The 14,489-nt window shown below is 41.3% G+C and overlaps 1 protein-coding gene across 1 annotated transcript in view; it reads right to left on the reverse strand.

Moving 5' to 3' along the window:
* Positions 1-609: 609 nt before the first annotated feature.
* TMEM132B (transmembrane protein 132B) overlaps positions 610-14,489 on the reverse strand; it is a 257,287-nt gene continuing 243,407 nt past the window's right edge. Inside the window, exons 6-9 of the mRNA XM_054392757.1 lie at positions 12,605-12,810; positions 4,518-4,791; positions 3,144-3,335; positions 610-1,764 (exon numbers count right to left, since the gene is read on the reverse strand). Of these exons, the coding sequence (XP_054248732.1) occupies positions 610-1,764; positions 3,144-3,335; positions 4,518-4,791; positions 12,605-12,810 (1,827 nt within the window). The remainder of the gene's footprint in view (positions 1,765-3,143; positions 3,336-4,517; positions 4,792-12,604; positions 12,811-14,489) is intronic.

Consider the following 14,489-nt stretch of genomic DNA (forward strand, 5'->3'; position numbering starts at 1 on the left):
AAAACAAAAACCTTCAAAGAAAATATTTAATGTTCCCTAAGTCAAATAAAATTTGTAAACAATAGGAAAAGAAATTAACCACATGGGGGTTTTTATATCTGTAAAAAATAATAAGACTACTTGGCTGCATTGCACATAGGCAATAAAATCTGCCTCCTTCAGCTCCCTTTTAATGTAAGCCTCGTTTCAGGCTGTAAGCAAGAAATGTCCACTGTGCTTTACAAAGGACGACGACTAGAAAAATCAATGCAAACAAATCTCCCTCTCTTTTCTGATTTGCCATTTATCATGAGAGATGACAAACAAATGAAGTCTCCTCTGAGTCTGAGCGTAGTTGTATTAGCATTTTGCTAGTACCAGGCAGTATACAAAAACAGCCATTGTGTGTGACACCTCCAACACCTACAGGTAGCTGGTTTTGGGGCACATCCTGGTTTGGGGTGAAACAGGTTTAACTCAGCCAGCCTCTTGTACCTGCTCAGTGATACCAGGTTATCATCTCAGTAACTCCAAGGTTGGACTGTCTTGTTCCTATTGCTGACTGGACTGACTGCTTCACCATCCATGAACAGAAGGCATAAAGGTGATTACAAACATAAGAAAGTAGTTTTACATATTGTCTTGCAGTCTTTCCATATAGTCCCTAAGTTCCTTGGAATCACCAAGGTTCATATCTTGGCATACCCATTTAATATTGTCATCACTGTCAAATAGAATTGAGTTGGTGTAGGGGCCTCCGTCCTCTGGCAGTATTGTTGTATATGAAGTGAACTTTACTCGCTTCTGCTTTGGCCCAGAAGTATTTAGAGGTTCACTTTTAACTTCTTTTTCACAAAGATACTCAGAAGATCTGAGGATATGATTATGAAGAGTCTTCTGAGAACTCCCATTAAGAAGAAAGTTGCTTTCTTCAAACTGCATTCCTCTGTCAATCATTGTAGTGCACTCCTCCGACGGGAGTGAAATGTCAACTGGGTTTTCCAGCAGTTCAACCTCATTTCCAAGCCAGACCCAGTCATGGGAATGGGGGATGTTGCCTTGCTCACTCACAGCAAACCTTTTATGCCTGTACTTCCAAGCAAATGCCACACAGTTAATCAAAAACACCAAGATTGCTAAGCAGAAAACACAGAGCAGGGCATACATGCCAATCTCCAAATCTGTTAATCCTCTTGAAGTCAATGTGAGATCACTGGGATTGTTTTCTCCTGGTATTTCTACTTGTGTAGGGAAACCTGTGAAGGCAGTTGGGTTATTTTGGAGCTGGCCATCCTCCAGGGACTCCTGATCAATGGGAGATATGAAAGTTGTGCTTTTGTTTGCATTGTCCTCATGACTGGATATGTCCTCATGGTTTTTGGACCATTCTTGTGCTGTCCTCTCTTGTTCTGCAGGTTTCTCTATGGAATTGCTTACATGGCTTTTAAAATCTCTATCCACATCATCAATGTCATTAATGCTTCCTTTTTGGTCAGAATCCTTCTGACCAAACTTGACTTTGACACTTCCTTTCCCAACAGCCAGAATGCTCTTCCGCTTGGTCTTCTGACACGGCTCACTGATGACCATTTCGATTTTAATGAGAGGTCCTTGTCCATCCCCTTCTGCCACTACCACAGGCCATCTGGACTGAAGGTTTTGGGGTGCAGACACTACCATCTCATCCAGGGAAGTGATGGTCATTGAGAAGTCCTTGGAGTCATAGATATCTAATGGTGTCACTGACCCATCACTGAACAAAATCCAAGCGCTGACTATGGCTTCCTGGGGGGAGAGAGGATGAGAGAGAAAAGAAGAAAGCACAAATCAGACACTCAGTGTCAAAGTCTGACACTGGCAAAATAAATACACAGTTTGACTTCAGTTTATTTCATTTTTTAAAACAAGAAAACTAAAATGTCTGCACTGCTTCTCATTTTCCTCTCGCAGATTTGTGCTCTCTAGACCTCTGAGGCACTTATCTTGAGGAACTATCAAAGACACAGTCATCTAAATTTAATAAGAGGTGCTGACAAATAGCATTGTCGATTCTTGTTTTCAGTCTGAAGTGAGAAACCTCATTTGAATGCCAGGGGCTCATGATGAACATAATCATATTTCCAAAGTCCTGGTTATTTCATTTGATCAAGGACCTCTAATAGGGTATTTCTGTAATATTGAGGTTCTAATGCTGTATTTAACACAGCCTGTGGAGCTCTAAGTGTCAGAACAGTGACCCCCTTCAGCCCACTGAAACAATCTAGGTTAAGAAGTAATGCATTATTCTAAATTTTCTGTCATGCTTTCAGAGAGACAAGATTATGTGAAATATACAAGAGTGATTGTAGTCTTTTCTAGCAAGTACAGAAACACTCAAACCCCTGCCATTTTAAAGGCATTTTGACCAAGATTATTTGCCTTTCTGCTGCAAATTGCTAAGTGCTGAAAGGATAGCTATACTTTCTCTAGGGACACTCTCAGTTCTATAATAAATACAAAAAAAAAAAATAGATGTGATTTACTCTGTGAGCTCACACAAAGCTATTCTTCAGATCATCTAGTCCAACCCCCTGTGGTGAGCAAGGATATTCTCCATTAGATCAGGTTGTCCAGAAACCTGTCGAGTCTCACCTTGAGCATCCTCAAGGGTGGGGTCTCAACTACCTCCTTGGGCAGCCTGTTCCAGTGTTCCACTACCATCGTGTTAAAGATCTTCCTCCTAACAGCCAATCAAAATCTCCTCTTCTCTAATTTCAAACCATTGTCCCTCATCCTATCACTCCAGGCCTTTGTAAACAGTCCCTTTCCAGCCTTCTTGCAGGCCCTCTTCATGTACTGGAAGGCTGCTGTTAAGTTTCCCTGAAGTCTTGCCTTCTCCAGGCTGAACAACCCCAACTCCCTCAATCTGTCCTTTTAGGATAGGTGCTCCAGCCCCCTTATTGTTTTCATGGCCCTCCTCTGGACTTGCTCCATCAGGTCCTTCTCGTTTAGAGGGCACTAGAGTTGGACACAATACTGAGGAGAGGTCTTGCTGTGTGGAGTTGCTGCTTGGCACAAAGCCATGCATTGCACTCACTGTCTAAAATTTAAGGCAAGTAGCTTCCCTCTAGGTTCTGACAAAGCCCAGGCAACAAATCCTCTCTGTACCGCAGTGTGGGTTGTACCTGTTTGGGAGTATGAAGGATGTCGTACGCAGAGGTGGTAGAGACAATGGCTCTCTTATTTCCTTTGCTGATTTGTAAGGAGACAGACAAGCCTGAAACTAGTTGTACCCCTAGATCTGTAATGGTCACACGGTCATCTAGAACTATCACTGTCTTCTCCGCCAAGATGGAATCCGAAAGAGGTGAGAGAACCTTGAAAGAGAAAGCAAAAGCCTGTCTTGTAAAGCAAGATTGGACTCTAATTGGCATCACACTTCAGATTAATCTTGGGTTTGTCACATCCATGTATGAGCTATAACTGATGTTTCCCCCAAGACATTGCACTCATTTGCTGCTAAATTACTTTATTTACAGAAATAATTTAATGAAGTAACCAATCACTTTGAAATTGCAGCTCCATCTCAGCAGCAGAGCATAGGTTGAATTCAATGGATTGGTTTTGGTTTGTTTTTTTAAAAAGGCATTTTTTTTTCACCCCCTGTGAAAGTAGCATAGCACAAGACAAAACAGAAGGCACTGAGTGCTGCTGAAACTCAGTGAGGCAGTAAAGAAGTGCACAAAGCCTGGTTGATAGGAACTTGGCTTGATGCCTTTGCAGGGACAGAGCACCTGAATGAAATCAAAGGGAGATTTGCAAAAGGACTTTGAAAATCTCTCTGGGTGCCTGTCTGCATTTTTCAATGCCAAAATAGTCCTGTCAGTTTGGTCTAAGACCTTGTTTCTAACATAGAATCATAGAATGCCTTGCTTTGGAAGGAACTGTTAAAGGTCACCTAGTCCAACACTCTTGCACGGAGCAGAGACATCTGAAGCTGGAGCAGGTTGCTCCCAAATCTTCTGTTTGTGTTGACTACAAAGGAAATTTAGTGGGACTGGAACATGGCAGATGTTTGTGGTTAGTAACAGTCCCAGTACTTTTAAATTCCTTTATTTTGATTAAGAAATATCCATGAGGTTAGACAGACAGGTGGTGAATATGAATATTCTGAAGGATTTCTGGAGGTCATTTCTGTGTCCATTTAATGTTTCATTTTCTGAACTTAACTGGGCTAAATTTGCAAAGACATTTAAGCATATAGAGATGTCTGTGCATTTTGGGTAAAATTTGCTATCAGTCAGGTTCACAAGGTCCCACTTAAATTAAAAGAACATAGTTGTGTGCATCATGTAACCTGTTCCACTGTTCAGAAATTCCTACTGTGTTGCTAGTCACATCACCATGGATAAATCCCTTCAGAAGTTTCACCTGAAGGTATTTTATGGAAGTGACAAACAGTAAAAATGAAAACCCATTTTATGTTTAGCATGTAAATTTGTGTGTGTGTGTATCCAGGACTCTCTCTGTGGAAGCTGCAGATAAATGTTGTGCTGTACCTGGACCGTGGTGATGCCATGCTCACGACCAACCAGAACTCGGCCATCTTGAAGCTTGGCAATCTTGGGTTCTTCTACCTTCATGAAATCAGTCACAAGGTCAGTGATGTCAAACTGCCATTCAGAGCCTAGCATATAGGTCAACTGGCCTCCAAACTCAGAGGATTCAGCTACAAACTGTGTGAGGACTCGCACCATGGCATGCTGATACTGGAGAGTGCAACCTTTTCCCTTTTTCTCATCATCCTCTTCATCTTCACTGTCACGGGTGGGCCTGTAAATAGATCCAGGTTTGTTATCTGCATTGCCATGACCTCCCTGCAACACTGCAGAGCTTCAGCTGGATGGTATCTTTGGTCTCATTAATGTTATCATCATCTGCTGCTCTGCGAGAAAGAGGAAACCAGATTTTTGGATGTGCAGGTTACTAAGCCTGGGTGAGGTGCTTGTACAGCTTGTGATGTAGGATTTAAAGTCTACTGGCACTTCTGTTAGTGAATGCTTGCTTTGAGTGAGTCCTCCCAGCCTGAAAATGTCTGCCATTGCGGAGATTTCAGTGGAACTCATGAGACATTTGCTCTCCATGTCTCCAAGTAGCAGTCAAGCCTTGCAAAGGGCAAAGGAAAGAATCATCAAGTGCTTGTGAGAGGGCAGTTCTAGAACAAACCCCCATAGCAATTTAACAGAGATGGGAGAGAATGTTTCTGCATCCATTTTTTCACCTTTGTCCATAGCATTTGTATCATGTTGTTTATCTCATCAAAACTACTGTAGCATATGTGAGATTCCCTGTTTAGGTAATGCCACCCCACATTATCCCACAACTCTAACTCAGAGATTCATTAGACCTCATCTGAAAGCTCACAGAGTTCATGCAAGTATCTGCTATATTTCTCAGGTAACCACAGAATCATACACTAGAAGAATGACTATAGGGACCTTCCAAAACCCAAATGAGGCACTTGGGTTACCACTCAAGGTACCTGGAGTCAGATCACACCATGCCAGGCTGGTGAGACTACTGCTCACTCCATGTAACACCTGCAGCATTAGACACACTTTCTATAACATGTTCTACCTGTCTGTGCCTCTAGCAAAATAAACCTCATAACAATATAACAGCTTAAAACATGCCTTGTGTAAGGTATCACAGTACTGCCATGCCTCACAGAATGTTGTCTGGTTTAAAACCCACTTTCCCATAAGTTGTTTGGTTTGGTTTGGTGGTGGTGTTGTTTTTTCCTATTGCTTTTTCCTTGGGATAATTACATGGATTCTCTTATCTCTTTTGAGTCAGGTATTAAGCACTAGGGGGTCACGCTTTTACTCATTATGTCTCCATGCCATGGAATTCATTGCACCGAAAAAATTTGCCTTCCTCCTTTACTTATTGAGCCTGAAGCCACCTCTATAGCAAGAGTGGGAAATATATGGTAAGCCTCTTACTTTACACAGTGTTGTAGGAAGTAGTTTTGTGTTTAATGTGCTCCTTTATCTTCTCCTTTGAAACACCAGCTACAGAAAGCTATTTTAAAACGGAATTGCTTTTGTTATAAATTGCTTTATGACAAAGTTGGCAAATAGTAAGTTGAAAACCTATCTAAGAAAAGCCCTTGTGCTCTTCAAAATGACAACAAGTCCCGTGTTAGAGACTCTAATACACTGGAAATACATTTTCAATGAATCCCTTGTTAGCTGACACCTGAAGTGAATGGTATTGGGTACTACCCTTTTGGGTTTATGTGCGTAAAATAAAAGTGTCCATCAGTAGTTGCTGCATGGAAGATCACTGAATAACCACTGAATTGTTGAGAAAAGAACAGGATTCTAAAATGGGATTTACAAAGCGCACAGAAATTAGTACAGAATCAGACTAGCTGAGTACTGGAGGGAAACTTGAAATTGTTCTTTCCTTCCTACAAAAACGTCAGACTGGACTGTGAGCTGAATCCAGGCAGGCAGCAAAAGAGCCACAAGTACTAGAAGGGGGAATTTTTAGAGCTTATGTGGCCTATGAATATTTAGGCTGCCAGAAAAGAGTTTAGGCACTTCTTAGTGTTCCCAATTTCAGTTTATTCCTGTGTTCTGACCCTCTTCAGCTCATCTAAACCATAACTTGGCTCTAAATATCCTGGCTTCAGGAAACCCAGGGTTAGCTCTGAGATTTTGGGATGTGACCCTTTTAGTAATACAGATGAGTGACATTAGTACCTGTGCAGAATTGGAGAAAAATGTGCACAGCTTTTCAGGTCAGAAGTACTGATGGGCTTTGGGGGAGAAGAGCCACAGAACTAGATTTCTTATGGGAAAAGAGACACAGAATCAGTGTTCTGTGGCTTGAAGAAAAAAGTTCACATGTTCAACATTCACAGTGACTGAATTTTTTTACACAGCTCTGGTTTCTGTTACATAACCAGATGCTTTACTCTGATTCAATGTGTTACTGCTATTCATATTTAATTTTGTGCTTGTTTGTTTCTAATTTCAGTGTTTAAAACTTCAAACTACTGGGCTGTTCAAGAAGAAACACATTCAAAAAGACTTTGAGGGAAAGAACTCTTCAGCCTCAGTGACATACAGCTCATCGATGTGAGCTGTGGAAGAATACCCAGAAATAATGAGGAGTCTTCATAAGGGCATTGAGGGAGCACCCCTGCCCTTCCTACCAGGCTTAAGACTGGATGGACAGCCAGCACAACCAACCACACAAAGATGCTTCAGGTCCGAATCTTTCCTTATGGTGTCTCTAAGAAACAAAGGTAAGGGCTCCATTTCCTTACAAAAACATTTGTCTATTGCAGGCAAATGCAGAACATCAGAAAGGCATCCCCAAAGCACAGAAGAGGCAAGGCACTTTCTGATGTTGGGGCAAAACAAAAAGTGAGGTGTTTAGATTTTCAGTACAAGCTTTGCAAGTCTGCTTTACTGACTCGGGTTCCTTCTTTTACTTAAACAAATTTCCACTTCAAAGCCACAAAACCCTGATTCAGTAAGTCAGAGCATTTCAGTGTTTTGTCTCCATGGCACAACAAAACGTTTGCAATTGACTGAATTGCACAGTTCCCTTTAGAGTCTTAAACTTCTTGTTACAGTGTTTTCAGTAGGCTTAAAATCCTTCATTAAGCAGCGAGCTCATTTTCCTTTTAAGACATATCCTCATGAATGTAAGCTATTGCTGCATATCGTGCTTTTCCCCCCCGTGGACATCTCTAAGGTTAGCTCTGGATTGCTCTCAGGATTCTTCTTATCCTGTTTCTTGCCGCTTGGCAAACCTGATTGGAAGATTTTTTGCTTTTCTCGAGTGAACCAGGGTTGCCAGAACTACATTTAATTTACATTTCACACAGAGGAAGCCTGTGCCAGAGAGCCAAGTTAAAACAGCAGCCCTGTTACAAGGGTGCCTGCTAGCACTGATCTAATCAGTGATCTGTCAACTTTATATTATAGACACTATCTGTGAGCAGTTTAAGTATGTCTCTTTTAATTCATTCCACTCTCAATCCAGGCATCACATTCTTGGGCCAGATGCTAATTTTCTGCTTAAAAAAAAAAAACCTAAAGAAATCAGGTTTGATGGGTTTGAATTTGAAATATTGATTGAAAAAAGCCATGCATTTAAAAAAAAACATTTGCAACACCTCTCATTGGAGAAAAAAGCCCAAATTACTTTGGATACAAAACACACGCCACTAGAAGTTGATTTAGTAGAAGCTACAGAAATAAGCTGCACATAGCTTCACTCAGAGCTCAGGAAGAAATGCAGTTTGCTGTCTTTACAGATCTTGAAAGTACAGTCTACCTATTAACAAAAATCTCTGTGGTCTTGTCTCCATAGGACATTAAAGTCAATTAACTAAAGGAGTGAATTTACAGCGTGTTCCAGCTTTGTGCAGATGTTGTTATTCACAAATGGAATGCTTTGAATCCAGTTTCATTTAATTTGCCTTAAAGTATGGCTTTATTTCTGAGTGGAGGCACACACAGAGCAGTTTGTCTTGTCCCCACACTTAGGCTACTTTTCCTGCTTTCATCTCTAGTACTAGCCAGGACTAAAGCAGTGCTACCACCTAATTAACCACCAGTTCAACAGATTGCCACTCACAAGCAATGCCACATCTGGCTTCACTCTGTTTCAAAGGTTTATGCTTCTCAGAGGTTTGGAGTCACCATGACTTAGCAATGTCTTTACCAGTTTTTGTGATGCTGGTAAAAGTCCAGTAAACTATGCTCCTGATAACTGAAGCAGTGCTGGAGTCACACTGTGTGATGTCTGCCTCCCTGGGAGCCTCAAGGAAACAATGTACTTTACCCCAGTTGCAAATATTTGCTGAAGTTTCCAGCTTATTCTGTGAGCCTTTAGCTGGGCAATTCCTATTAATGCAAGTTGAAGCCACTCATCTCATGTAAATGTATGTGCAGAGAGCCAGTGCAGAACTTCAGAAAGGTAATGGCATTGCACATGCATGAGGAATCAAAATAAATGTTCTTGTTAGGCTAGCAGAGTCTGCCTGGACCTCTTCTACACTTTAATATTTGATTTTAATTTAAATATACACTTTTGTTTGCAGAGGCTGTGGGCTTTTATGCAGCCTGTTGCAGAAGGGGAGTTTTTGTCAACCCATGCTAGCTCATGGACCAGGCACCATGAGTGGATCCATGGAGATGACTTTCATCTGGAAAGGGAGGCTCTTCATATCCAGAGCAGCACACACCAAAGACCTTCTCCTTGGGATTATAATCAAGGTTTGCCATATATTTACAGATTGATCTGGTAAGTTGTATTACTGCTCTTGCACAGGGGACACTACTAATTTTTTTTTTTCCCAGTTCTGCCATGAAAGCAGCCTGGTTTTGATTCCTGTTCCTCCAGAAAGTTCCTGCCCTGACAGCAGTTCAGACCAGGTGAAAACCTCCATGGTTGAAGCTGAGCTTGGCTTGTGGTGTTTGTAAAATATTTGTGCAGCCAGCCCCTGCCTTTTCATCCCTTCATGGTAATTATTGAAGAGGTTAGGTAAGCAGCATGTCTGTAATCACATGTATTTTACAATTACAAACATGACAGTGTTTATAGGGAGAAGCAACAAATTTTATTAGATCAACAATTGGAAAGAACAGATGTAATTTAGGGCATATAAACCCTTCTCCAGGTCTGAAATAGAAGCATCTATATTCAAATGAAGAACAGCCATGCTGAGGCAGTAGTTTCACAAGCGTTTCTTTTGTTGACAGCACCAATAAACATATTTAAAAGATTATTGTAAACCCAGTTATATTTTGCCATCTGGCTCAGCCCCTCACACAACTGAACCAGCACAGCCACATTGAGCATGTGGGAAGGAGAGAGTGGAGTGGGGGAGCCAGAGGAGATGAAGGAAATGAGGTGTCTGCACAATCTCTATAAGAACGGCTTCAAAGTTTTACCTTCTGCATATTCATGAATTACTTTATAGCAATCTTTAGTTCTTGCTGAGAAGACCAAGGGAGTGGTGTGGTGATACCAACACCCAGTGGACAGGAGGAGAGCAGAAAATTGTTCTGTCTGTGGTGAGGTGAGGAATGAAGACATATGGCAGTCCTTCCATGAGTAAACCTGAGGACTGTGATACTGCTTTAGCTGACTTGCGGATCATGCGCAACTGAATTTGAGTTTAAGACTGCCTAAGCCTATTGGCAGGAACTGTCCTCTTCTTGGCAAGTTAGGTTTTTCAAAGGATGTATCAAAAAGCTCATGATAATTGCAAACAATGTCTCTCTCTTGTGTGAAAGTGAGGTTGAAGCAATCCAGTGCTGTGGCTACCACACCTGCTGGGAAATGCTTGGATGTGGAGGTTTTTTTTTAAAGATTGAAGCACTCTCCTCTCTCCCCTTCAAACCCATTCTCAGTTATCACACAAGACAAGCTTCTCACCACCCAGCACTCGTGCTCTACCCTTACACCAGGCAGGCACTGTGAAGAATTACCAGAGTTATTGAATGTGGCCTTCTGGCTCTGTCACTGAACGAGGATTCAGGAAACCAACCTGCAGCTCCTGACCACAGTCCAAATGTCTTGTGTGCTTCAGGCCACCATTTAAAAACTCATCATAAAAATTCCCCCATGGTTAGGATACTGAGAAAGAGGTAGCTATGATGAAGATGGAGGTATAAGCAGATTAAAAAAGAAAAATCCAAAACACCCAAAAGGAGAAACCACTATGTCTCAGGTAAATCCCATCCAAATCTAAAAATAAAGGAAATGTAAGAACCTTAAGTAGAAAGTAAATGTCAGAGTGAGTATAAGTAATGCTAGTCCTAGACTGGCTATTGATTCCACTCCAAAGCTAAAAATGATCCTCATGAACGTTCCATAAGACAAGAGAGAATTTATTTCTTGCAGAAACCTTTCCTGCTCACAGGGGCATGGGCTGCTGCCACACAATGTCATAAACCAGCAGCTGCAGTTCTGGGGAATGTTACAGTGTCTCTACCTTCTCTTCCACCCTTCACTGAAAACGTTTGCTGAAGGTGTGCCAGCAGTTCAAACGCAATACAAGCAGCAGCGAACTCAGGCCACCTGCCAGCTTGCAAACCGAGCAGCCTCTCAGATCATTACCTTTGTTTCAGCTGGCCCTAATAAATCAGACCTAGACACCAAGGGATAAATATCCAGTACTGCGTGTAATGTGTTTAAAGTCAGAATATCCATGACTGTTAACCACAGTTACATGTCTCACTCATGGAGCTTGCTGCTGGAAGTTTACTTCTGCAATAAACACCAACAGCCTAATTTTGCAGCTATTTGCTCAGCAAAATCCCCATTGGTTTAGTAGGAGCTGTGCCTAAGGGAGTGTTACAGCACTGGGTACATTACAGGCAGAAGAAGGTGAGTTAAGTGAGATTTTTAGCTGCCAGCATATGTCCATTCCTCACCTAGCACATCTCTTCTGCTACAACTGGCAGCTTTGCCCTTACCACTGAAGCAAACACACAGATTTCTCCTGTGCCAGATCCTCACCACCTCCTCTGTCACAGCCAGAAAAAAATGTCCACACAGCCAAGAGGTGAGTCAGTCCCCTTCTTTTGGAGTTCATTCTGAGTATCCTGTAAATTGTGTCCTATTACCCTTAGTTTTATGCCTTCGTATAAAGTGTTAGATCATTCTACTCTACTGCTGTCTGTTTGGGCTGTTTAAGGCCCTTCAATAGCTGAGATGTTCTCCTGGGCAAATCAAGTGCTTTAGCTACAACTGCCACAGTGTTTAGCACTACAGTTACTGCTGCCAGAAGTGCTTTTTCACTGTATTATAAATCTGAGCTGGTGACAATCCTTGTTCTCCAATAGTATTTTTCAACTCAGCCTGAAATCTATTGATACAGCAGTGTTCCTGGAAGTTCTTAATTTTTCAAATTGTCCAAGTGATAGTGATTCTAGAATGGGTATTTTCAGTAGGGAATGATGGAGACAGAGCTCAAAGTCCCCAAACCCTTCACCCTCCTTTATTACTCCTCTACGTTTGTCCTAGTAGAGTCCATAGAACAGGATACAGTTTCCAATAGTGATTGTTTTTGTTCTTTGCCTAATTCTGATCTAAGCAATGCTTCAGCCAGGTCTGTGCATCTGTGCAGAGACTGAATTATCATCTGCAGTCACAGATTCATGGAATGGTTTAGGTTGGAAGGGGCTTTTAAAGATCTAGTCCAAGACTCCTGCCAATGCCCAGTGCCTGACCTTTTGGCCCTATTTTATTTGGCACAGTAGAGAGAAAGTTAAGCACTGACAGTGCTGAATATCACACACACAAAGAATGTTACATATAGGATGGGAGAGGTCTAGGTCCTTTTCCTCAGATTTGCACATCACAGCTTTCCTGAGATTATGTGGAATAGGTCAATGCTCCAGGCAAAGCCAGTGACTTTTAAACTCTATAGATCAGGATAAAACACAGCAACTGATATCACTGTTGGATGGTTTAATGAAGGCTACAACAGATTGTAAAACTAATTTTAAATAGGAGAGTTTAGATTCTGTGAAGCACTCTAAAAATTTGTTGTGTTGCAAAATCAGAGGCCTGAGCATAGATCTGGACTGTGCTGGTGCTGTGAGCATACCTTTTGTTGGAGGTGACAGGTATCCTCCAGCCTTTGATCTGGCTGAGTTCTGTATCAGAGATCTCTATCTGCAGCGGGAGCCTTGGAACCCAGACTGTCACTTCTAATTGGGTGGTGAAATGCTGGTAAGTGAAGTTAACAATAGTATCCACTTTGCTTTTCATTTCCTTGCCATTAACGAAGATGGAGTCACAGCTGTCAGAAACCTTAAAAAAAAAAAAAAAGGAAAGACAAAAGATTAATTGGGAAATGAATAAAAGTTCCTGAGGAAGCAGAATCAATGATACATCAGTCCAAAGACAACCCTGATAATGTGAGTCATGCATATTGCATTTTCAGTTTTCTAATTAGTAGCAAACAGTGATAAATGGACCCCAGGGAAACAGTTCTGCTTTCCTCAATGGATACTACTCAAACTACAAAAATAATTTAATGATGTTATATAACCTATGTGAATCTTTTATACTAGGCAAATTGAACTCTTCATGAATCAAACTCGATGTGCATCAAAGTTTATGTTTACAACTTGCTTAAAGAATCTGGGGAAAAAATGGGGCCATATGTTAGTAAGAAAAAGACTGACTCAGGCCCATAAACCAGAATCCTTTCCTTTTTCCTCGAGCACTGCATTGCTGAAAGACAAAGATCCCCTTATGGCTCATGAGCAGAAGTGCAGCAGAAGCATTAATTTTTAGAACTTCCTAGTAATTGTTTTAGCAAAATGGATTCATGGTTGCTTTGTGTCACTATATGAAATTACTGCCAAAACCAGCACGTGGGCTCTTCACCACAACTCATCTGCCCTCTTGGTTTCAGGGATCCTTTGGCACAAAATCAAGGTCCTGAACACGGATCCCAGGTATACAAAGAACCTGACAGCAACGTATTTGACCTGCTTCTTGGAAAGAAGGAACTCCTCCTTCATCAGGTGTGGATGTATGTGGATACTTTTAGATGATATATTTATGCACATATTTAATGTATAACAAGTTTATATGTATGTATATACATATGTCTGTATACATGGACAGGTGTATTTGTATCTATATACAGGCTTACATTCTGCTTAGAAGTGAGAGAGAGAGAGATGATAGTCTCCAATGAAGTCCATGTACTGTGGTTTTAATCTTCTAAAACCACAGCTTATGAGATGGAGTTGTGTGCCTGACATGGACTTCGCTCTCTCTCAGGACTTTCTGTGTCATACTTGAGGATATGGTCTAGGGGGTGAACTTTGTAGCACAGGGTTATTGGTTGGGCTTGGTGATCCTGAGGGTCTGTTCCAACCTGAGTGTTTCTGTGATTCTGTGATACCATGTAATGCAGTGGGACTCAGATCTGAAGGGGTGCTGGATAAGCCAGTGAGTAACTTCTGGTTTACTGCAGTTACTGAGAGAACTCATATAGACATCAGTGGAGAATGTACTGAAACACAGGCTGGTTTGGTTCTGTAAACATATCTCAAATCTTCTCTAATATTAACAGAAATTAGGGGTTACTGAGACAAGAAAAATTACAGAAAATGTATAGCAGCCTTTTCTTCCTCAAAGGCAGTCCTCACTTTTAAATTGTTTATCCCATTTTAAATCTCACAATAACCTATTTTTCCTCTTGAGCTCTAACACGGTATAATACTGTTAGGTGGGCAATACCTTAAGCCCACTATCATATGGAGCACATTCAAATAATGAAATATTGCCCAAAGGGCTCTCATAATGCTTTTAAGATTTATAGACAACTTGCCCACGACTCAGTTACTTCAGAAGCAAAAGCATACCAGTAACCTTTATGCAGGTCATCCAGGGGCAAGAATTATTGTGACAACATTTAAAGGGATGGCAACTCTCAAGCCAAGCATGGAAGGAGGAATGTTTGGGAAAAGTTG

Source organism: Indicator indicator, chromosome 26 (assembly GCF_027791375.1).
Source record: "Indicator indicator isolate 239-I01 chromosome 26, UM_Iind_1.1, whole genome shotgun sequence".
Classification (NCBI taxonomy): domain Eukaryota; kingdom Metazoa; phylum Chordata; class Aves; order Piciformes; family Indicatoridae; genus Indicator; species Indicator indicator.